The following is a 26,647-nucleotide window of genomic DNA, read 5'->3' as shown; positions in this document are numbered from 1 at the left end:
TTCTAAGACTTTTTAATAGAATCTGGTGTAAAGTTGTACAGCCGTTCCATCAAAGACATTTTTAATAACATTCTTAGGTTCCTCCACTTTTATATAATACCCCCCCCCCCAAAGGGCACAGAAAGTAGGGACAGGAGAGAATTCATGAAGATTTAAAGCAGAAAAATCAAAACACAGAGAAACGGGAAGAAAGGGACAGAAGACCAATAAATAGCAAGAGCGTGAAAGGCAGCCACTTAATCCACTGTCTCAGCAGGGCTTAGAGAATGAGAGATTCCTTTCACGGCAGAGAGAATACGGTTTTTCACGGGATCACCTAGCAACTCTCAGAACCCATGGTCCTGCTTATAGAGCACAGAGAGAGGAGATGAAATGTAGAAGGGGAAAGAACAGAAAAACACCCCTAAATAGATTGTGTTAACTCTTAAGCTACTAGAGTGACCAGTCAGACAATTTACTCTCCCAATTGATTCAAAATACACATTTATTTTTAAATCTATACATTTAAAGAATAATACAGAGTACGAAAACAGAAAATAAACCTATTTTTATCCAAGATAGTTTCTAAAAGTGACAATATCTTCAAGGAACTCTAAAAATGAGCTTCTCTTTTCCCCTAAAGTTGTAACTTATATGTTCTATGTTATAAAACATTCAGTGCCTTTGATTGGTTCTCTTTTTGGACATAATGCTACAGTTCCCTTTTCAGTTCCATCGCAGTGAACCTGTGATACACATATGTCCCCTATGTCCGCTGGTAAAGTTTGATGATGTTCTCCTTGTGCAGTCGAGCCCATACCTCTTTCTCCATTAGAAAGTCATGGTTTATGTAGAAAGTTACTTTGGTCTTCGTCTTGTCATAATAATGATCAGAATAGTTCTTGAAATCGTGAGTCATAAAACCGTAGGCGTTGACCTTCAAAATAAGGAAAGAGATGTTAAATGCAAGAAGTTGTGAAGTGTGAATGGGTCCCCATGTTTCCGTTTTCTCTGTTCCTTTTTTTTACCACTGTCAACCTTTAACTCAGAAAGCTGATTTTCCCAGAATTCATGTGGCTGCTGAATCTGTGTTAACAAAATTAGTGGGAATTAGAGTCAGAGTAAGCTAAAATGGGGCTAAATAATTGTTCAACCCATGGCAGAGAGTTACTTTCAGCCACTTTCCACACCTCACCGTTGACATCATCATCATTATCACCATTTATTTATTTAGCGTCACTAATTCTGCAGCGCTGTACAGAGAACTCACTCACATCAGTCCCTGCCGCATTGGGGCTTACAGTGTAAATTCCCTAACACACACACACACACACACACACACACAGACACACACACAGACACACTAGGGTCGATTTTAGCAGCCAATTAACCTACCAGTATGTTTTTTGGAGTGTGGGAGGAAACTGGAGCACCCAGAGGAAAACCCACGCAAACATGGGAGAACATACAAACTCCTCACAGATAAGGCCATGCTTGGGAATTGAACTCTTGACCCCAGTGCTCTGTCCTGGTGCCACAACTCTATAATTCTACCCGGAACCTCTACATAATGTGCAAGCTGTCTCTAGGTTCAGGGTGAAACTGCAAAGCTATAAATGTTTCTCTGCTATGAGCTGCAATTGAAAATGAGTTGATTACACCTTCCTCTTGTCACAGGCTGGGGCTTGGCAATGCAACTCAGGGCTACTGGGGCCTTTTCAGATCTTAGACGGGGCCTCTGTTGCTTTGCCAGTAATCCTGTTTTATTGTACTTGGTATCAAAAGGGACGCTAAGGTAGCATTTATAGATTAAGTCGACTTTCTGTCCTGCATTTCTGTTTAAAAAAAATGTTATATCCTTGGATATAGTGTATTGTTAACATGGTCAACAGTATTATTTGCTTATATAACAAACATGTTCATGACGTGTTATGCGGTTAGTGAGTGACAAAAAGGCACTAATACTACCGTTTATAAAGCAACAAAAGACATAGGGGTGTGACCTGGCAGCCAACCGTGGAACAACACACAACTTCTTGTGAGCTCTGAGTAGCAAATAGCTAAATCTACACGTATCAAGGGCTAGATCAAGTTTTGTTATCAGAACATGGTCACTGATCACACAAACTGATAAATACGCACAGTCAGTAATTTTCAGCCCCAAGCGTAAATACACCGGGCCCACCACCACCTGTTGAATCTAAGGCCCACTGGCGTGCGTGAGACCCGGAGAGTTGCAGTGGACAAATCGAAGTGCCACCATGAGCGCAACCCTAATACGAGCCATGTAAACACAAGCCTTACAAGAGCTCCACTGAGACCAAGCCAAATACTTTAGGGGCCCACCTATTTCCGTGGCCCGGGATGAATTGATTAGCTGCCAGAGACCGCTAAGAGTCTCTGTGCTGCACCAATGTGGAGCGAGAAATCGACCCACAAGAACATCTTATACATTCGCAGAAAGTGACATGTATATTTTAGGTCCTACTCAGTACCCAGGTGCCAGACAGCAGTGAAGAGGGCTCCAAGTTTGACCACTGTCAACGGTCAACACTCTCCAGTAAGGCTGTCAGTGGGAGCAAATGGCTGGTAGTAATGAGTTACCCTCATGGGTAAGAGGGCTTGAGGCCTGGGCATCTACGCAACTCTTCCGTAGTGATACATCCTCTCAGAGACTGTCACCTAGGTATATAAAGTAACATAATACCCACAGTATAGCAGCAGCTCACCATGACATATCAACTAGCTTGTCTACCTGCAAGGGGACAGGTGGTGGATGGAGAGACCCTGTCTTCATCTCTGACGAGCCCAACATCTGTCATCAAACCAAAGGGTTCATTGATCATATAAGATTTCTAACAAAATGTATGTTTAATTCTGCAGTTTGTATATTTTTTATAGTTGTGATTGCATGCTCATATACATGTCATTGTCCTATAACCTTAATATTCTAGGTCAGTGATGGGCAACCTGACACACTTCTAGGGCCACATGTGCAGCCCTCCAGCCTTCAAAAGGGTTGCAAATTACCCTTAATTGTAAAAAACAGCCCCAAATTACGTTACTCAGACTCTTCCACATGCACCCTCCATGCCACTCCCAACATGCCACTCAGAGTTCCTCACAAACCCCCACATGCCACTCAGACTTTCCCTTATGCCACAACTCATATACTCATAGCTTCCCACATGCACTCCGCATTCCACTCCCAACATGCCACTCAGAGTTCCTCATATGCCCCTTGCATGCCACTCAGACTTCCCCTTATAACTCCTAACATGCCCCCCATATGCGACTCACGCCTCCCATATGCCCCCACTCACTGGCTAATCTAAAAATACGTACCTTCACAGTTGAAGAACTCATTGCAAGGAGGGCCTATACTAATGCTCCATAAGTAATACCTTATGGTGTCCTGGGACCTGCACAACCTCTCTTCTCACCCTTCTTACCTTTACTTTCCCACACCTCCAATCCCCAATTGATGTTACCTACAAGCGGCAGCTCATCTATTGCAGAAATGAAAAGAGAAATCACCCCATCCCCCTTCCCCCAAGCAACCGCTCTCATGAACAAGAGAAATACAAGACACTGAGAACCGATCCTGCCGGAACAAACACAGAATCAAGAATGTTCCGGATTCAAATGATGCAGAGGTTCTGCCCCAGTACCCCAGCACGTTTCTACATTAACTTTATCAATAAACTGCCCAGTTTAGAACTATATGTACTGTAATCTAAAATATTGTAGGACAGAATGCCTCTCAGACTTGAGATACATGGTATATAGGATTTTAATGGCTTGCAAGGCTCTATTAGAGCTAATTAACCTCAAAATTCAGCATGTATGGGTCCAAAAAGACCATTAATCTCAATGAACATCTGGTAGGGATTTATCGGATGCCAATCTGGACAGATGGTAAATCACATCAGATTATGACTGTATCTGACTGTCAATGTAGTCATTGTTTTACTGCACTAATGATGCCCCATTGGACGTTGCCTTTCTGCCTAAGCACTCAGATTTGGCCACATATGTGTATGACCGTATTTGACACAAAACAAGCCACATGGCCCAACTGGGAGATTTGTTTGTTATCATTTATTTATATAGCTCCAAGATACTCCTCATTACAATTGGGAACACATACAATAATAATAAACAAGACTGGGTATTAACAAACAGATAAAGCAGTAAAAGGGTACTTGTGGTAAGGGGCTATATGATACAGTCAAGTTGCAATGTTGGTTTGGGTAAATTGTATACCAGGTTGAGTACAGGGCATATAGCCTACGGAGGTTAGGAACAAGCTTCAACAATTTGATAACTTTGCCTGCAGAGATGAGTTTTCAAGAGTACTTGACGGATTGCAAGCTAAGGGAAAAAGTGGATGTAGCCGTGAAAACAACCTTGTAAATGGGAATGGGAGCAAGTAATGAGTTTGAATGAGAAGTTCAGAGGGTTAATGTATCAAGTTACGATTCTTTCAGAGGTTTCAAATCGCTGCAAATCGCTCAAGATCACTGGCGATTTTATGTGCAAAGTCGCCATATGTTTTAACCTGCAATTTTAACATTACCAAATGCAATCTCCATGGCTGTGCAGGAGGCACAATACAAGTTTTAATTATGAGGGTAATCAGGATTTCTTGTTTAGAGGAACAAAAATTATTGTTAATATCTTACGGGAGGGCCAAATTATTTTATGAATAAATTAGTGGGGCAAATTTCAATAATGATTATATGTTATGGAATTTGTATTTTATTTTATTATATAATAGCGGCATTTCATGACTAGTGGGGCAATAATATTTTTTTTTTGATGTGGCAACACTTAATATTTACAGATGGGGCCACCATTTAAAGTACATACTTGTGACACTACAAGAGACAGCAGGAACATGGGCACAAGTGCATGCTGCCATTTGCAGTGATATGTTTGCTAGTCTCACCTATCAAAAGCAACATCATCATCACCATTTATTTATATAGCGCCACTAATTCCGCAGCGCTGTACAGAGAACTCATTCACATCAGTCCCTGCCCCATTGGAGCTTACAGTCTAAATTCCCTAACACACACACACACACAGACAGACAGACAAGAGGCAATTTTGATAGCAGCCAATTAACCTACTAGTATGTTTTTGGAGTATGGGAGGAAACCAGAGCACCCGGAGGAAACCCACGCAAACACAGGGAGAACATACAAACTCCACACAGATAGGGCCATGGTCGGGAATTGAACTCATGACCCCAGTGCTGAGAGGCAGAAGTGCTAACCACTTAGCCACCATGCTGATTCTGGCGATTTTCACACCAATCTCGGGCAAGTTTGCAAAATCATAGCTACATACCTATAGCGACTTGTATTCTTAGAATGGGCAAGAGTAGGGATGGCGATTTGTAGTGTGCAGATTTTGATTAAGTCATCTTACAGGCGATTTACTATCAACTCACACTTTCATTCATCAGGGGGGCGGGGGAGGGAGAAAATCGCTGACAAAAGCAAATCGCAGTTTACTACATTTTGCCCCTGGTGTTATTAACAAAGCATTATTTTAGTACTTTTGCTCATTACTGAACAACTGTTTACACAAACAGAATGGCACTCAGCAATTCATGATTAACAACATCTATATTTACCCACTGCTGCAGTCAAACCCAACAACTAACCATAACAACTGTGAATCTGAAATTTGTACAAAGAGGAGGCTGCTCCAGTGGTTCCTCACCGTGTCACACAGGTGAAGCGCCGTCAGCAGCATTAAGGCACCTGTACTTGGCCTGTACATCCTCCAGTGCATCCCATTCAGTATTCTTGACCTCAAGAACCTACAACATTATTAAGAAACAATGTTAAATGCTGCCTGCAAGCAACCTTTAGTACAGCCCCTACTGATATCATACGCAATGATTCTATTCTCATTTATAGCGCTGTAGCTGTAGGGTTTTAACCTATGAGTTGGTGTTAAAGGTAAATGCTATATATGAAATGGAGCCATTAGGGCTTACCATACTCTCACCTATACTACCAACCCTAATGCACCCTCACAACTGTGCCAATCTCGACTCTGAGCCACACTCGCTCCTCTTGTTTCAACTGTGCCCTCTCCTACTTAGAATGTAAGCTCTCTAATGAGCATTGTCCTCCATACCCTTTTTTTTCATGTCTGTATTTATTTTGTCTACTTTGTATGTCCTTGTTTTATGTATGTACTGGCCACTTACAAATCAATTAATAATAATAATAATAATAATAATAATAATAATAACTAGGCCACTTTACAAACAATAAACTAGAAAAGTAGACTTTGATTGGAATTTTTGGTATTTTTCTAAAAAAAAATGGAACCCGGGTTAAAAACCCTTCATTGACCCCACATGAAAATCACCCTTCACCCCAGACTCAAAACATATTTCCAAAGAGGAAGGGGTCCCCATGACCCACTGTTTGAAAACCCAATATGTACTATCAATTAATAAACCAATTGTTTATTGTTTTTTTATCTTATCGTAGAAAATTGTTATTAAAGGTTTCACTTTTACAAAGCCAGTCTTAAATGTGGTATATTAAACATACATATTAAAAAAAAAAAATAGACATTTATTAGAGATTTGCCTTTATCCACTGGATGGCAGCCTATCACAATTATGAAAAATCTTTAAAGAACATATGCAAAACAAAACAGAGTAACAAAAGTGGAGACTGACAGCGTGGAAAACCAAAGGCAATAGAGGGAGGGAAGAAAGCTATTCTTCCTTTCCTGTAGTGAGTGGCTGGTGACTGGATCCACAGGAAAGTGGTAGAGTACAAGTGACACATTGAGCGGCAGAAAGGGAAGGGCAGGGGCGCACGCAGGGGGGGTTTCTGGGTCTCCAGAAACCCCTCCCCTTTGCTAGAGAAGTGCCCCTACATAGAGGCACTGTACTATATAGCAGCCGCGGCGCTGTCAACGAAGTGTCCGCAGCAGCCGCTTCTTTGACAGCGCCAGTGCTGCCAAAACGGAGCTGCTGCGCATTCGCGGGCGTATGCGCAGCAGCTCTCTCACGTACGCCCCTAAGGGGGGGGGGGGGGCACTTAAGGATAGGGGCAAATAATAATGGGGAATGATTACTTGTGAGAATCTAGCCCCGTGATGGGCAACTTCATACACTTCAAGGACCGCATACGTGGCCCTCTAACCTTCAAAATGGTCACACATTATCCTTAATTTCAATACTAAATTAATGCAATACATTTAATCAAAGAAAGACGCCAATATGAAATAGCATATCAGCAAGTCTATTACTGTAAGATAAACAAGTGCTACAAGCTATAACAAATTCATTTGACGATTCAATGTGGCTTTACCCAAAACACATCATAGAACCACTCACTCACCCTCACTACTACCTGCATAAAAAAAATTCTTTAATGAAGTAATCATGAATCACGCATTTCACTTACATGGAGTAAGGAGGGAGATTAAGTGTTGCAGAGGTCACATGATGTGGAGGTCACGTGATACAGAGTTTGGCTACTCCGGCAAAGGATAAGATACAGTTCAGTCTTATTCTCTGCTCTTTGACTCTCCAAGCTTCACCCATGGCTGCAAATCCTAGTCAATAAGTACTGGGTCTGCAGATGAAGCTTGATGGGCATAAAGCAGAGAATAAAATCTAGTGCCAATGGGGCACAAAGCAGATCAAAGGACTGATGGGGCATAAAGCCAGAAGGTGCTGGTGCCCATCACTGTCCTAACAACACCTCATGTTATTGGTAAATAGATAAGAAAAGCAATAACAGTATATTGTCACGCTGTGAAATGACACAGGTTGACATACAATTTGCTCAGAATTTAATCTTACCTGTTCTTCACATATCTTACAAAATCTGGATGAGCAACTAATATCTTCTTCAAGTCAAAATCGTTCTCAAAGTCATCCCGGGGACGAAGTCTAGAAATAAATTGAAGAGTATGACTGTGGGTTCTCCTTACAGCGTAGCTGTGCTCCCTCTAGTGATGAGAACAGCTAATTGCATACTTATTTAGACATCCCTATGTGTGTTTGGATGGTGAGAAAAGAACATTTATTATAGAGTGCAAAAATGAACATGCCTACCACCGTTTGATAATAGTTTAGTACCACATTTCCCATTTATTTTCCATTTCTATTAACCTGGGCTGAATTAACTAATTTTAAATGCATTTTTTTAAAAATATTTTGACATCAGTAAATTCAGCCCAGACAACTGCAGTTGGAAAAAATGAGTAAAGCTGAACCATCATCATCAGCTATTTATATAGCGCCGCTGATTCCGCAGCACTGTACAGAGAACTCACCCACATCAGTCCCTGCCCCATTGGAGATTACAGTCTAAATTCCCTAACACACACACACACACACACACACACACACACAGTAGGTTCAATTTGTTAGCAGCCAATTAACCTATCAGTATGTTTTTGGAGTGTGGGAGGAAACCAGAGCACCCAGAGGAAACCCACTTTCTACTTACCACTAGATTAATTCCAAATGGTATATTGGTAGAAATTATGGAAATTGCTGGAGTATGAAGTGATGTTAACCGGCAAACTTCTCCGTGTCGGTGTCTCCAGCTCACTGCGAATTACTAGTGCCGTTGGATGTGTATTAGCTAACGTACCATTGAGGCTCGTGACCCCTGCACTCCATTGGTCAACTGTGAGTTTGAAGCTATAATAGCCGGCAAACTTGTCTGTTTCAAACGTCAATGTCTCTGACAGAATAATAATCACAAGTGCTGTCCCTGAGCCACCATGATGCCCATAATTCATCTTTGATCGCAAAAGACCCTTACGACAGCATATGAATTCAGGGGTGAAACGGGGAGGGGAAAGGGCGAATGCGTGTAGTCAATGTACAGTAAGGGCGTGCCAATGTTAGGAGCAAGCAGCAGTGTCCTATTCAAGCTTTGGCCTCTCAAAGGTACATGTTTTTCTGTTCTCTCAGTTGCACCAGCTACAGGTCTGGCAAGTGATAATGATGACAGTCGTGTATACATGCTAAAACATGTGTTTGCAATCAGGAACAACTGTAAAAATGCAATGTAGACATTAAGAACATCATTATAGATGTATTGCATGAGGGAAAAATATAGTCATTGAATTTATTTATTTTTTTATCTGTGTATTCTTTTGGGACTTTATATTCGACATATGTATTGAATATATCCTGCAGTGTATTGTGTCTGTCAAAGCAGAGCGTACCTAGACCCACATTCAACAAGAGACGTATCTTCAGATCCGTTTGTAAATTTCTAAATGTATATGTAACTAAGTGTTGGTATTACATCCCATTAGCGGAAGCACCATGCAAATGCAAAGCTAATATTTGCAAATGTATGACTTTAAGTTTAATGTGCTATAAACTTAGCACCAATATTTATAAGAAGTGGTAACAGGAACTTAGAAAATTCCTACTTTATTAAAACGCAATCATCATCATCATCATCATTTATTTATACAGCGCCACTAATTCTGCAGCACTGTACAGAGAACTCACATAAGTCCCTGCCCCATTGGAGCTTACAGTCTAAATTCCCTAACACACACACACACACACACACACACACACACACACACACACACACACACACACACACACACACACACACACACACACACACACACACACACACACACACACACACACACACACACACACACACACACACAGACTAGGGTCATTTTGTCAGCAACCAATTAAACTACCACTATGTTTATAAGAATATGTTTATTTTTGATGCTTTAAACACACAGCGCTGGTTTTCTGTTTAGATGACCAGATTAAAGTGGGAAGCTGAAACTTCACATTTTGCAGGGTGTGGTAACTGAAACCTTTTAGTATAGGTGACAGATAAGATATTCTATTGTACAGTGTAAGGGGAGGAATGTGATCACTAGATAGATGTTATATGGATGGCTAGTTCCACAGAAAGCATTTTATAGGCTACAAGCATTGTACCTGTATTGCTCCAGAGTACCTCTGCTGATCTCTTTGTTCTGCTGTAAAGCTTTTAGCCACTCGTAGTCTCTCTGTCCCTCTGTGAAAAGGATGTACTTTGTCTCCTGGGAAACGCACAAAGGAATGTGTTATTACCTGACCTTCCCCAATTGTCCTCATTAAGAATGTATTAGTGCAGGTGGTATTTCTCAGAAATGTGCCATAGTCTGATCCTTTGTAAGAGGGAAGAGGAAAGCACAGATAACCTTTCTTTCCACACACAAAGTTATGATAAGTTTCTACCATGATATAAATTCTAAATCATCATCATCACCATTTATTTATATAGCGCCACTAATTCCGCAGCGCCGTTCAGAGAACTCAATCACATCAGTCCGTGCCCCATTGGAGCTTACAGTCTAAATCTACGAAGGCCATTTTTGTTGTATAATCTTTAAAAGGAACAACTTTATTTCTATTGTTATACACAGATGATTTTTTTAAGGACAGATGAAACTGAGGGGAAAAAAATGATAAAAATTCTCTTTCACACCTCCGGCCCAAATACTGGACAGGTTACTGAAGGGATCCAACAGGGGTATCACTTTCTAGAATCAGTATCTTCAATCCCTTTTCACCCCCTCCAGAGCCCCTTCTCAAATAATATGGGAATCGGATCTCAACCTCACCCTCTCCCCACAACAGTGGGAAACCATATATATTACATTGCACCATATGTCAAAGTGTGCTAATCATACTGATATGTATGCTAAGCTATTAAATAGGCTCTATCTTACTCCTGCCAGGCACCATGTCATTTGACCTTCCCAAACGAAATCTTTCTGGCGTCAATGCTCCAATCAGCCGATATATTTCATGTCTTTTGGACATGTCCAGTCAAACAACCACTCTGGTGAGAAGTATTTGACTTCATATCCATCATTTTGGGAGGACCTGTGGATATGGACGCGGTTTTGGCTTTGCTCCAGCTGTATCCCACTTCTGTCTCCAACACGACAGATACCTACTAGGTCATATTTTGATCTTGACAAGAGCAGCGATACTCCAAGACAGGAAGAACGCTGCCCCTCCTGTTGTGTCTAATATTATCTCTAAAATTCAGCACAGCTTCAAAATGGAGACGATTGATATGTCTTAGTCCACCTCTGCTTCAGGCCTTATCGTGAAGTGGTTCAAATGGCACGTGTACACCACAGAGAGGGATGGGCAGCACGGTGGCTAAGTGGTTAGCACTTCTGCCTCACAACACTGGGGTCATGAGTTCAATTCCCGACCATGGCCTTATCTGTGTAGAGTCTGCATGTTCTCCCCGGATTTCTGTGGGTTTCACTTTCCTCCGGGTGCTCCGGTTTCCTCCCACACTCCAAAAACATATTAGTAGTTTAATTGGCTGGTATCAAATTGACCCTAGTCTCTCTCTATGTCTGTCTATGTGTGTGTGTTAGGAAATCTAGACTGTGAGCTCCAATGGGGCAGGGACTGATGTGAGCGAGTTCTCTGTACAGTGCTGCGGAATTAGTGGCGCTATATAAATAAATGGTGATGATTAGAGAAAGTTCTTCCACCTCTCTCAAGTACCCTTAGCACCCCCCGTCCCTCCCCACAGCACTAGTGGCCCACATTCCAAGTTTCTTTCAAGTAGGTTCATATTAACAAAGTGCATATCAACATGCTTTTCTCTCTACAATGCTTTCTAATTTTAGTTTTTAGCACCTATACTAATTACAGTCTCATTTATGTTAAGATCTTCCTTTAGCAACTCACACCTCCCCCACCCTCTGTGAGAGCGTTCCCCATGTGTTTCCCCCTTTCTTTGTGTAACCCCCTTTTTTATTTTCTGTATCCCATAGGTTGTAAAACTTTTCAGTAAAAATTATTGATGATAAAAAAAATATTTATATCTTTCACACCACACTACGTTTTTGGTTACCTCAGGCTCCATAAATTCTTGAAATAACTTAAAAACACAAAGTTAATTGTTCTGTTACAGTACATAAAATGCCACAGGCTGCATCTTTGCGTAATTCATATGTCCCGTGACTGCCCTCTACCTTAGATTTGTTGTAATATGTAATTTTCTTTTCTCCATAGAACTTGCATTCACAGGTGTATTTTTTCCCATATCCCCTCTATTTAAAATGTAATGGTGAAAAGACTGACTAACAAGTAGACGTGGGAATGTGTATGTTACCTTGTCCCGGGGAATTGTGGAGAATCCATTTCTGTTCAGTAAGTGAATGGATGACAACATGGTGAAAGCAGTGAAGCTATAGAAGGAGGTCCGCACTCCAACATCTTCCTCAAAGCCTTTAATCACTGCGCCATTGACACTAAGACGAATAAAAAAAAAATAGTTGTACAATTTTATTGAAAAATAGAGCATAGTTCAAATACCCAATTGGCCCTGAGGGATTACTATAAATGTATAGGGAACCTATTGTGTGAAGGATTGTCAGTCCAACTGTAGCACCAAGTCTATTTCTAGTAGGTAATTTACCTAGGAACCGTAAATATGTCACTGAATCTTCACCCCTGCCCCACTGATGCAATACTTGATGAGTTGTGAAGCCATCACTTATATTTGGAAGGTAGTGTCTCATTTTGTGTGACATGACTCATTGTGACAGTGTTCTGTGACAGAATGCATGATTGCTTTTGAAGGTATAACACACATGGATAGGTGGATTACCTCATTAAAGCGACTTCTTTTGTTTCAAATGGAAACTTGTAGTTTATGCTTTCTACAAGACTGGAGTCTGAACATTCACTTTAACAGTTGATTCTGTTAAGTGACTTTTAAAAACGTTATGCAAATTCTCCAGTAATATCTCATGAGACAATGGGGTAAATGTATCAAGCTGCGAGTTTTCGGCGGGTTTGAAAAGTGGAGATGTTGCCTATAGCAACCAATCAGATTCTAGTTATCATTTATTTAGTGCATTCTAAAAAATGAGCCATATCAAATTATCAAATTAAATCATAAATCATTTTTCGCCACTGGTACTGGTTCCTTTTTTAAGGAAATTTGATATGTATTATCAATAATTCATTACTCTTTGGTTATTCCTGCTATTACTCACTAAAAAAGAGGTGAATGCTCATTCTTGGTCACGAAAACAGTAAATGCTTTTCAGTTATTGAAGTAATGCCACCAAGAGTAATCTTGGGCCCTAATTCTGTATTTATCTAACTGGAAATTGAGGGCCTATTACATTAGACTAGGGGTGGTCCAAGTATAACAAGTCCGGTCTGCATCATCCATGCAGCTTACTTCCAAGAAATGCTTTACCAGTGAAAGGAAATATTCTATTAGAGAACAAGAACTGTTGGCAGTGAAGCATGGAAGATGAAGAATGGAGTCTTGTGTTGGAAGGACCATTTCACCTACTCACCTTGTGTAGTTAAGATGTCTAACCCAAAACAAGGGCAGCACAGTGGCTTAGTGGTTAGCACTTCTGCCTCACAGCACTTGGGTCATGAGTTCGATTCCCGATCATGGCCCTATCCGTGTGGAGTTTGTGTGTTTGCATGGGTTTCCTCCAGGTGCGCTGGTTTCCTCCCACACCCCAAAAACATACTAGTAGGTTAATTGGCTGCTATTAAATTGCTCTCAGTCTGCTGTATGTGTGTGTGTGAGGGAATTTAGACTGTAAGCTCCAATGTGGCAGGGACTGATGTGAGTGAGCAGCAGAATTATTGGCGCTATATAAATAAATAAATGAAGTTGATGAAGATAACGGAAGTGTGCTGATAGAGTCAAAATACAATATGAATTGTCATTGTTATGTAGTCAGGGGTAAAACATCTGAAGTATTTATTGTGTGTAATTTGAACAGCACATATAATAATATCTTGCCTGCTCAAAGATGTTCTTCTCCTGGTTCAATTTCATTGTCCCCTACCACACCGGTTCAATGAATGTCAGAGGTCATGCCGTATGCTGAACCCTTGACTAAGAAAATATTCAAGATCCTTGATCTCTTCCATGTAGAAACAGCTACATCCATCTAATCTCTGAAGATTACTCCTGGAAATAGTTTTGTTGTCCAAGAATTCTCACTTGAGCTTATAACTCATCATTGTCTGGTCAAAGAAATTCATCACCATAACACTTTGGTGGCCCAATTTAAAGCATGTATGTCCCCTTTTTCCTCTTCCTATTCCAGTAAAACCTTGGACTCCTATCTCTATGGAATTATGTTTTTACCGACCCTCCAAAAATTTCAGTCATCTGTGTAGGGGCTTTCCTAAGTTGTTCCACTTTGTTCTTCATCCGGGGTTAACAATTTGTACCCCTTCTTGTGAAGAGATGTTTCATCTTCATGGTTTTCCTCCTTCATATTGTGTCTGATAGATGATTGCATTTTGTTTAAAGGTACAGGAGGGAATTCTGCAAGTGTGTATATAATATTACTAAAAATCTACGCACACTATTGAAATCAGGATAAATCTTGTCAGACATTTTTCCACCTTTAATATGTACTATAGAAACCGGCACTGGCTGGGACTACATATCCCAGAGTCCCTGGTGGCTGGGAAGATATTACACAATCACACCAGAAATGACAAGAAAGTGTATCAGTTACAGTGTAGAGAGGAAGAATAACAGTTTTACTGGACACCAGAGTGAGGGAGTGAGGAAACAGACCTATGTGTGGAGGAAAAAACTAATTGAGACAGATTGTGAAAAGACAGATATATATTAATGAGATTGATCTATTAAGAGATGTATATGTAAAAGTCTGTATTTGTGGAGATCAGCATTTATGAGAAAAAGCATCTGATGATAGAAATATATGTAAAGAGAATTACCTATGAAGCCAAAGCGTCAGTGAGGAGAAACTTCAGTGTGGAAAAACAACCCTCTGAGAAAAGAAACAGCAGGAAAAGTAATATTGGTATAATCAAACCCTGGTTCTTGTGAGTAAACCTGAGAAACTATCATATCCTTATATTACATAAACCTGAAAAAGGGAAATATTGATTAAACACCTGTATGCATATAAATATTTATCTCAAAGACTGTGATATAGATCCATTCAAGATATCATCTGCATCATTATAAATGTTTATTTCAGAAACTGTGATATAGGTCTATTCAATATATAGTCATTAGAAATCCTTAGTGCAGAGACTTAATTATATATCATTTTATTATTTTATCTGCATCATTAGTGATAAATTATAGGAGATAAATTATTATTTATTCCCTAACTGTGCTTCTATTTAAAATATATATTTTCAAAGCAAATATTTTTATAGAAAAGAACAATCTTATCGTGTTTCAGAGTTGTGTGAAGTGTGTGTGATTACGGGGGGACCCCAAGTCACCCCCTGGTAGTCATTATATCCACGTCCATATATACCCAGACAAAGAAGACTTGGTGGAGCCGCTGTGCATGAAGAAGTAAGTGATACACACACAAACATTTTACATGTCACCAGTGTCGGACTGGGGCATGAAGGGCCCACCGGGGGACTGCAACGCTAGGGGCCCACCAGAGGGGGTGTGGCTAGCCATCATAGAGGCGCGACCAGACACTAAAGGGAGAGTGGTCAGCCCACGAAGGACAGCTAGCACCATAGTGTAGTATATAAAGAATGTAGTGTGCTCATCCTTCTCTTTTAAAATGACAGGCTGACTGCGCACTTAGTTACTAACCTGCTCATGCTCCTCGATATCCGGAACTCCTACTCTCATCTGCCCTGCTCAAAGTGAAAAACACACTACCGCGCAGGTTCAAAGAGCCCAGACGCGACTCTCTGCACCTGTGTGGTAGTGTGTTTAATCGGAGGGTTTGGCAAAAATGGGGGGGGGGGGGGGGAGGAGTTGCGCTCTACCCCTACTGTTGCAAGAGCAGCATTAACACAGGTTATCCCTCTCTATGAACTAATAATATACTGAAAGTTAAGCGCTCATTGACTTGTATTATTCCAAGTGTAATGCTAATAATAAAATTTGTATTCTTTTATCTTGAATACAATTCGTATTTTTCTATATCTTGTATTAGGCTGTGAGCAAGAGGCTCAGTTCAATTAGTGGGATAACATTTAATGTTAGTTTTATCACAATTTATTGAATCCTGGTTAAAAAAATACATAAAAATACATTAATATAGACAAATAAAAAACTCCAATTAAACCACAGTATTTATATTATGAGGCATTGATTTCTATAAACATACATATGGTATGGCATCAATTGAACATACATAAAAAATCAGACAAACCTAGGTATATAGACCTGGACTAGTCTAGCTACTGGGAGGCAAATGGCAGTGGGTATAAATGCTGCATTGATCCAGAAATAACACAGTCACTGATATCTCAATAAAATAATGTTCATAGCATACAAGTCCAGTAGATGGGAATTAGTATTTCTTTAAGTCTCTGCTAGTGCAATATAAATATTCAGATCACTGTCCACATATATCACATGGTTATTGCTGCGATGCTTTCAAATTTAACTTTGTTTACTTTGTAGTTTCGATATATATAGAGATGGTGGCCGGGTACCCAGTGTGCTGAAATCAGAGGATGTTTCTCGTGGTCCGTGCTTGTTACTGTTGGAGAGGAAGGTGCCTGTGTTCCACTGTGAAACGCATCTGTCCCTTCCTGTTCTCGCGTATGTCCAAAAGATGAATTGTATGCAAGTCGGGAGTCAGCTGTTTTCTTAGCTCCTCCCTAACAACGGAGGGGGCGTGGCTATAATTTGGCGGGGCCTACCGGTGGATAGTCCTGCTGCCCTGCAGGCCAGTCCGAGCCTGCATGTCACCCCTTAGCAGGAGTAAGGGGGTGTTACATACAATAAATAAATGTGAGTGTATAACTCTGAATACAGCTACAGCCCCATTATGAAATATTGTGCAAAGTTATGCAACCAGGGTATTGCAGGTTTTTTTGTTTTTACTTGTTTTCCTAAAAATTGACTATTTGTTTTTCACTTGAATTTTCTTGTTTGCAAGCTCTCCTCCATTCTACTACCTGCCATAGATACTGATATAATATTAAATCGTACATGGACGATAATGACATAATTTGAAATGGACAATAAGATTAAATAGTACATATCACTTTGGAAGTTCTGAAATGAGAATTTACAAAGTGAAACTGCCACCACATCTTGGTAATTATTATTATCGTAGATTTGTAAGGCGCCATAGTGCTCCGCAGCGCCGTACAGTAGGGTAACAGGACATACATAACAGGGACAGACAAGGTAGACAAAATAAATGCAGACATGAAAACAAAGGATATGGAAGACCCTGCTCATTAAAGAGTTTACAATCTAAGTGGAAGAGGGCACAGCTGAAACAAGAGGAGCAAATGTGGCTCAGAGTGAAGATTGGGATGGTTGAGAGGGTGTATTAGTGTCAATAATAGTGCTGGTGATAATGTAAGCTCTAAAAAAGAGATGGGGTTTCAGAGAGCGTCTAAAGATTTGAAGTATGTGGGAAAGTCTGATTGGGCATATTAGGGAGTTCCATAAGTGGGGAGCAGCAGGCGAGAAGGCTTGTTGGCGGGAGTGAGAGGTGGTTACCAGAGACGAGACAAGGCGCAGGTCAGAGGTGGATCTAAGAGGGTGAGAGGAAGAGTAGTTTTATTTGAGATTTGAGATGTATGCAGGGGTGGTGTTGTTGAAGCTTTGTAGGTAAGGGTGAGCAATGTGAATTGGATTCTGGAGGATACAGGGAGCCAGTTTAAGGATATGCAAAGAGGTGCAGCAGATGTGGAGGGATGAGAGAGAAAGATCAATAACAATATTGAGTAAATAATGATTTTGTACATGAGTGACATAAAGATATACGATTATTTTTCAATTTTAGGAACATACCGGAAGACATAATCATGTGAGTCAATCTCCATGCCAAGCCGGGATGCATTGAGAATGCCCCCATTTCCCACCACGGCACAGCTAACGCAGCGTGGAAACTCCTCCCATTTCTTGGACAGAAGAAGCTGTTGATCTTTCAGATGTGGGAGAGCAGACACCACCTCCTGAATCACTAAACAGCGTAATGCGGTGATAGAAATTTATTTTTGTTATTTTTGTGTTAAAATTAGGTTTCAGTATACGTTTAGTATTGCTAATGTAAAATAATAAAAACTTGATTCCCTTTACAGGGAATTATAGGAAAACATACCAGTTATAACACATACTGTAAGTGGGAGTAATTATATTTGGAGAACAAAATGGAACTTGCCAAGCTACACAACGGATTCACAGGAAGCACATACAGCACTGTGAAAAAGTATTTTTCATAATCAATGTTACCAGATCTTCAACCAAAAAAACTTATATTTAAAATGCACCCCATAGTGAAGAAATAATACCAAGGGGTAAATGTATCAAGCTGAGAGTTTTCCGGTGGGTATGAAAAGTGGAGATGTTGCCTATAGCAACCAATCAGGTTATAGCTATCATTTTGTAGAATGTACTAAATAAATGATAGCTAGAATCTGATTGGCTTTTAAAACCTGCCGGAAAACTCTCAGCTTGATACATTTACCCCCAATACAGTTCACTTATTATTAAAAGTTATGCAACAGTCTATGCCCCATGTAAAACTGTAATTTCCCCCTTTGGATCCAATAACTGGCTAGCCAATCACTGCTGCCAGATGTTTCTGGTAGATATTGATCAGTGTCTTCCAACTCCCTGGAGGAATATTATCCGACTCCTTAGTCAACGCTGTGATATTTGTGGGTTTTCCTGTAATAACTGCTTATATAAGGTCCTGTCACAACATCTCAATATGGTTAAGGCCAGGACTTTTCCTAGGTTATTTCAAAACTCTAAATTTATTTACTATTCTAACGAAGACTTATGTGTTTTCAAATCATTTACTTCCACATGTCCCAGCTGGATTTCAACTCATGGCCCACCTGGTCTTGTAGATGCATATCAGTATTAATTGCTTTATCAGTTATGGCAAGTCCTTCAGATCCTGATGCTGCAAAAGCATGTCCAAGCCATTATATGTTCCCATGGTAGAGGGTGAAGACAACGAGTCACCTTCAGACGAGCACATGAGGATGAGTAAATAGGAGAGACAAGGACAGCGGCAGGCTCAGGACCACAACCTCTCACCCTCACACCTTCATCCTCAGTAGCGCTCTTTCACACCTTCATTCCTATATACAGTCCTCATTTTAATTAAAACTAAATAAAGTGACAAAGATTGCTGTGACCCATTTATAAAGCCAAGTGGAACTGAGTTTCGAAAACACTGGAACGTAAACATTTGGGGGAGCGGGGGCCGTGAAGGAAGCCAGATTTTAAATTAGGACGCTACAAGCATATTAGCCTAGGGCGGCCTGAACCCTTAATCAGGCCCTGCTTTGTATGCAGTGCTACATTTTCTCCAGAAATATCAGTGCCTGTTAGACAAACAGTTCTACTTCTGACTCATCTTTCCATAGAATGTTGCTCAAGATTATGTTCTTACTAGCGAGCAGTGGTTTCTGCCTGTTTGATGAACTTTAACCTTAGCGTTATGATGTAGGGTTCTTTGGGACTTATAGTACAATTAATTAGTTTAGTTTTATATCCCTCTCAAGCCTGCTTACCCCTATGGAACGTCACTTATAGATGAAAAAGGTATGAGATCCAGTGGCTCCCAAAAACGCACCTTAAGCAGATAAATATTACTGCATACACATAAATGTAAGGCAATACTGACACCGGTCTCATAGGGAATCTTCTTGTAATTTTCAGAAATTACTGTTAATCATAATGATCATGGCAAGTGTTTCTCAAATATTGTGGCAAAATGTTCCTTCCGTGGAAGGCTCACGGCTGTCTTAAACTTTCTCCATTTGGACGATGTGGCCACGACTTTGGTTTATTGGAACCCCAGAACAGGCCTTTATCAATCTTTCCTGACTGATAGTTATCAACAGCTTTTTTTTTTAGGTAATGTACAGGAATTTATTTTTGATTGTAGCTTGATGTTCCTCTGGAACTTGTACTCTAGTAACTTCACTCTTATGATAAGGGCCATTTATATTCATAACAGCTGACCCATATTTATCATCTTCATCAACTATTTACGAAGCGCTGTCCAGAGATCTCACTCACATCCGTCCCTGCCCCATTGGAGCTTACAGTCTAAATTCTGTAACACACACTAGGGTCAATTTGATAGCAGCCAATTAACCTACTAGTATGTTTTTGGAGTGTGGGAGGAAACCGGACCACCCGGAGGAAACCCACGCAAACACAGGGAGAACATACAAACTCCACACAGATAAATCCATGGTCAGGAATTGAACTTATGACCCCAGCGCTGTGAGGCAGAAGTGCTAACCACTAAGCTACCGTGTTGCCCATGTTATCCTTTTTAATCAGGTTGACCACTTCTTTCACATCTGAAGTTTGCATATTTGATTACTTTGTGCATAAAACTAAAGAAGGAAGCTCCAGACTTTTTTGTGTTATTTTTTTCTCTCTCACATGTTCCTCTCTTGCTGCACAAAATAATGCAGTACACAATACTGCATAGCACGGTGGCTAAGTGCTTAGCATTTCTGCCTTCCATTGGCTAATGACAGAATAAACCACAGTCTGTGTGTATGTGTTAGGGAATTTAGATTGTAAGCTCCAATGGGGCAGGCATTAATGTGAGGGACACATATTCTCTACACAGTGCTGTGAATTTAGTGGCACTATATATACATGGCTAGAAAACATGGACAGTCAGCTGCAGGTAGGGAGAATGTACAATAAATTAAATGTACACAGTTAAAGGTGATGTCAATAATACTGATTTACCTGTGTAGTTTGTTCCCATCCAGCCATATGGTGGAATGAAATGTTCCAGCCTCTCCCACTCCTGCTTATTGAAGTGGCGGTTATCCATGAATATGGTGATTTGCGGAAGAAATTTTGGTTTCAGCCAAGGAGAGTTGAGAGCCTTTATTTTTACAGATATGGGGCAGCTCTAGTGAAAAAAAAGATCAAAATGTAAAATACACACACTTAGTGAGCTGATTATACAGGGGCATAACGCTCTGCTCTCTGCCAAACATTTTTGTCAATATTCCCAATTAATCTGGCATTATTTTGTAGACAATAACATAACAGACACAGACAGTAACAGTATAGTAAAAATAAGAAACTTACTAGTAAGCTATCAGAACGTAGTGCAACACTGATGGCAACCAACCAGCAGCATGAATGACAGAGTAATGCATAGTGAATTATTATTAATATTAACATTTATTTATATAGCGCCTCTAATTCCGCAGCGCTGTACAGAGAACTCATTCACATCAGTCGCTGCCCCATTGGGACTTACAGTATAAATTCCCTAACACACACATAGACTAGGATCAACTTGTTAGCAGCCAATTAACCTACCAGTATGTTTTTGGGGTGTGGGAGGAAATCGGAGCTCCCGGAGGAAACCCACGCAAACACGGGGAGCACATACAAACTCCACACAGATAAGGCCATGGACGGGAATTGAACTCATGACCCCAGTGCTGTAAGGCAGAAGTGCTAACCACTTAGCCACCATGCTGTCCCAAGCAAAACAAAAAAAACAGAACAACTCAGCATGATTTTCAAAAAAACAATGGGGCAACAAATCAGGGAAACTATTAGCATATCTTGTAAGAGGACCCCTGAATAAAACCTGGGTCACTCTTACAAAACCTAAATAAAACACAAACATCAGACCCTGCCACTATCTGTAACACATTTATGCATTACTATAAATTGCTATATTCGGCAAGACAGGAGAGTAAGGAGGAGGATATTTTTACAGAGAGCCATGCTGCCCAAACATTTGCCTGAGGAGAGGGCACTCCTAGAGGAGCCAATCGCAGAAAAGGAAATTACAGATACTATTAAATCATTAGCTAGTATTAAATTCCCTGGACCAGATGGGTTCAGTGCAGAATCAAGATTTTTAAAGAAGACCCCTCTCCAACACTTACCACACTTTACAATCATATTATATGCTCTAGCAACATACCAAATACATTTAATGAGACCAGAATTATTTTCCTCCTTAAACCATCTCAGAGGCTGATTTCCCTTTTTAATCAAGAATTTAAAATCCTCAACAAAATAATGGCAATGATTATAAACTCTCCTGCCTTGCCTGATCTCCTCAGCTCAACTAGGCTTTGTCAAACATAGGCAATCAGTGATGCATAGGCAAACCGAGGGGAGGGGGGTTCTAGTGCCTGGAAACCCCCCTCCAAGCCTGGGGCACTGTATAATTGAGGTGGCTGGACCCTGCCCCCACTTCACACGGCTTTGCTTGAAAAGGGAGAGCTGTGTGCACCTAACTGTAGTGCACGCAGCATTGGGATAGAAAGAGTTGAAGAGCAGTCAAGCCCTGTCTAAAAATATAGCTACGCCCCCATGCATGCTGGTCACGCCCACTGGTGGCGTGGTGTGGAATCCCCCCTCTACAAATCCTGCTTTTGCCCCTATGATGGAGATATGAGCGGTCATTGAGGCTATTATAATCAACCATTCATACAGCTAAATACAACATTATAGTCAATTTAGATGCCAAAAACCCTTTGCTAAAATTGCATGGCCCCTCCTCATATGAATAAAAAAAATTCAATATTTTAGCCGAACATTTGACTCGTACCACCTAGTCCAATGCCATAACACATGTAACAATAAATTATATCATTTTAACACATTTATGTTCAGAAAGGCACAAGACATTGTTTTATCCCTACTTTACAATCTATCCCTTTATAAGATATTTAATTTCATCAGGAGGCTTTCAAAGCATTAAGGCAGGAAAAAGAGAATTTAAGATCACAGCCTTTGTGGATAATCTATTAATTTTCACTTCAATTCCTAGACAATCCACACCAATAATATAACAGTAATAATGGACACAATAAATAGTTTCTATTCCTTTGCAGGGTTTACCATAAACTTTGAGAAATCTAAGGCTCTAGCAAATGAGGCTCTAGTCATTGACTCAGAGGGAAGGGGTTTATCTGCCAGGCTATAAATATTACAATAGAACTTGCTAGCTTCGATTTGCAGACAGGATAAAAGAGAAAAGCATATACAGATATGATGTTGCTTTATTCATCAATTATATTATACATGCACCTCTCATGCTCAAGGATTATAACAGATAATATCTTAATAATGCATGTAGAGCTTGGAAATTGTCTAGGAGAGCTAATAAATTGCACCAAATTCTTACAGTTCCTGGGAAATCTAGGGCCTGATTCATTAGTGATCTTATCTGCCGGTTTTTTTCTTATCTTAAGAAAATCCATGCATGCTCAGAAAAGGGAGATAAGAAGCAAAATCCACAGCGTAAGTGAAGAATTTCTTAAGTTAAGATGAAAATCCATCTTAACTTCACTCTTATCTCCCTGTTTCTTCTTATAATAAGCATCTTAACTTTTGCACAAGATAAGATCACTAATGAATCAGGCCCCTAGTGTTTCAGGAACGAGAGCCCAAACAACCATTTACTATATGGGCAAAACTGGGACTTCATGGGGGCATCCTGAAAACCAATGACATACACTGAAGCTGTAAAAAATGTGAATTTTTATGCTGGAACACGTATTTGCATTCATGCAAGCAATACATTATCTACTAACAGTTCTTCGTGTGCTGGGGCAGCAGGAAACGTTTAACCCTCTAGACTCGCTCATACAGAATGGTCCCTGTTCCACCTCAGCCAGAGAGGCAAGAAATAGATCAGTAATCAATCTTAAGGAAAATAAATCTAGCACTGAAATATGGGATATCCAAAAAGCAGAGAAATAATAGCGGTGGATAGAATGAAAAGCCACAAAATACAATGGCTAGTATATTAAACTATCCTATGGCAGACAACACTTGGAAGACAGGGAATGGTAAACAACTTGAAGATTTAATATTAGCATATCAATAGCATACAGCTCAAAAGTAAAGCAATTATAAAAACATAAATGTAGCAACGTATATATTGTTATACCATCTCTATTCAATTGGGATCGTGTCTATATCTATTTGGCTACTACTGGAGGTAGGACTATTACTGTCACATAAGTAATTTTAAACAGTGGATCGGTTTATTAGCCTAAGGGCTGTCTATCACTTGGACTTTATATGCACCAATGTGACCAGTCTTGTTATATTTATGTTTTTAAAATTGTTTTACTTTTGAGCTGTATATGCTATTCATATGCTAATATTAAATCTTCAAGTTTTTTTTTTACCATTTCCAGTTTTACAAGTGTTGTCTGCCATAGGATAGTTTAATATACTAGCCATCATATTTTTTCTTTTATTATTCTATCCAGTGCTGTTATTTCTATGCTTTTTTGGATATTCCAAGTGGGTCTGGCATCAACCCTTAGTTTGTTACAGCTGCTGAACAAGTTGATATATCTGTGGAAACACACACTCTCTCACTAAAATATGGGAATCGCATCTCTCTGAATTAATCGTGATAGATATCCTCCTATATTTTCAAACCCACCCTTTTTCCAGCAAGACATGGCATACAGAACCTTACATCAGGGGGTAAATGTATCACACTCCGGTTTCTTCAAGTCGGCAGAAATCGGCGAGTTGACAGCTAAAATTTATAGCGGCGCCACTTTAAATTTTAGCTGTCAACTCGCCGATTTCCGGCGAATTGAAGAAACCGGAGTATGATACATTTACCCCCCAGGTGTTTGTTTGGCCTCTCATCAGACAGCTTTGGGACAGCAGACCCAACTTATTTCACTGTTTTTGGCAATGCAGTTGGTCATGACGACATTTTATGAAATATCTTTAGATAAAGGATTAAAAAGAAAACTTCTCCAATAAAAAAAATGGTCAGGCAAAAAGCCTCTGTAGCTTCTTGGCTCCAAACCTTGCATTTGCAGTGACGCCCTGAACCTAAATCAGACCAGTGGCATGTTTACTCAATAGAGGGTTCCATTTCACAGACCATATTGGCATCAACATTTCTTAGACTCCACTGCCAGCCACTTTACACAAATCAAATAAGACAGAGACCCCCCTTCCCCAGCATTCTTTACCAGCTAAATTGCTCAACCCTCATTGAAAATTTGCAAATGTTACTGCTCTTACACAGGGACCCTTCTTTGCTCCCATTGTACAGTGACCCCCTTATGGCTGGCCCCGCGCCCCATTGCACAGTGACCTGCATTGCACGGAGGCTTCCACTGCCGAACACATTGTGCAATGATCTTCATTGCTCAAGGATTCAATTTCTATCCACATTGCACTGAAACCGACATTTCTATCCACATTGCATGGAAACCATCATTTCTATCCACATCGCACGGAAACCAACATTTCTATCCACATTGCAGGGAAACCGTCATTTCTATCTATATTGCACGGAAACCGACATTTCTATCCACATCGCACGGAAACCGACATTTCTATCCACATTGCAGGGAAACCGTCATTTCTATCCACATTGCACAGAGATCCTCCACAAAATCCTTCTTTGCTACCTTCATTCCACATTGCCTCCAGCCATTGCATAGGCACAATATTCAGTCACATTGCTAAGGCATGCTGTAATTATTGTCACATAACTTGCTTAATTTCACTGATCACATTATCCAGAGCTTTCCTTTCTAGCTGCATTGCACACAGATTCCGTTGGTAAGTACATAGTACAATGACTACATTGTGCGGAGACCCCCACTGCCAGCCATACCTGCCTTCTCTGAAAAGGGGTTCGGACCATGCAATGCAATGTGATGTATGGACTCTCTGAAGGCTCTTGGGCCAACCTGCTCTATAAGCATCTTTGATTTACAAATTAAATCATGGAGCTGCTTGGACAGTCCTTGCATCACACACATTATAGAAAAATTAAAAAGACACCGCACCACCAGGACACCTCTTACAGGGCAGAATTAATAATCGCCTTAATTAGTCACATGGTTGGTTAATTCTGGCCATGTCAACGGTCTGGCACCCATGCAGCCTATACATGTTTTGTAGAGGGTGTAGCCAATAAGTAAAGTGAAATATGATAAAGCCTTCTGAAATGCTCCTAGTAGAGTTCCTTCAGAATGCGGCAATACATTGCAGTGTTAATTAGGAGAGAGGGTGGAAGTATAGAAGATACATTTCTAAGGACACTTTTTATTCAAGCTTATATAAAGCAATTATATACATCGAATAAACAAGCACTCACAGTCTGTGAGGAGGAAGTTACTAAAGTATAATCCTCCTCAATTCCCCACTTTGGCTCAGCATCAAAATTTTCTGCCTTAAGAGGCTTCCTAGAAGTTTGTCTGATGAGAGATGTTGTCTGAAAAACCAACCTGGCTGCTGTTGATTTAGATTGAGCTTGAGATGGCAGCTCTTCATTCGCTATGTCTTTAACTCTCTTTGCTAATAATGGGAAATCCACCAAGGAAGGAAACATATTTTTGAGAATAGATATTGACTGGTCATTCCGCCACGTAGGACTGGTCAATGTCACTGTCGTAAATGTTTCACTGATGGGTGTTGCGAGATTAGGAAACTTTAGCCTGGCTGTTTGGACTGAATGCTTTTCTTTGTCACTTTTTATGGGTGGTTCTGTGTCTTCAACATTGTTCTTAATTAGCACTTGAGAAATGTCTGTTTTGCTGGGTGTCTTGGCTTTGTTATCATGTGTATATTTTACACTGAAAAGCAAAAACAGTATGTTATGTTATTACATGGGATATGAC

General features: G+C 40.2%; 1 protein-coding gene across 1 annotated transcript; it reads right to left on the bottom strand.

Moving 5' to 3' along the window:
• Window positions 1–548: 548 nt before the first annotated feature.
• ST6GALNAC1 (ST6 N-acetylgalactosaminide alpha-2,6-sialyltransferase 1) lies at window positions 549–26,647 on the bottom strand. Its single transcript, XM_075177763.1, has 8 exons — window positions 26,125–26,647; window positions 20,742–20,910; window positions 17,802–17,973; window positions 12,159–12,297; window positions 9,968–10,071; window positions 7,829–7,918; window positions 5,713–5,812; window positions 549–916 (listed from the first exon to the last, which is right to left on the bottom strand). Exons 1-8 carry the CDS (start codon window positions 26,356–26,358, stop codon window positions 746–748), a joined length of 1,179 nt encoding a protein of 392 aa, XP_075033864.1. The 5' UTR covers window positions 26,359–26,647; the 3' UTR covers window positions 549–745.

This window comes from Mixophyes fleayi, chromosome 6, assembly GCF_038048845.1.
Source record: "Mixophyes fleayi isolate aMixFle1 chromosome 6, aMixFle1.hap1, whole genome shotgun sequence".
Lineage (NCBI taxonomy): Eukaryota > Metazoa > Chordata > Amphibia > Anura > Limnodynastidae > Mixophyes > Mixophyes fleayi.
This window is presented reverse-complemented; position numbering and strand designations above follow the sequence as displayed.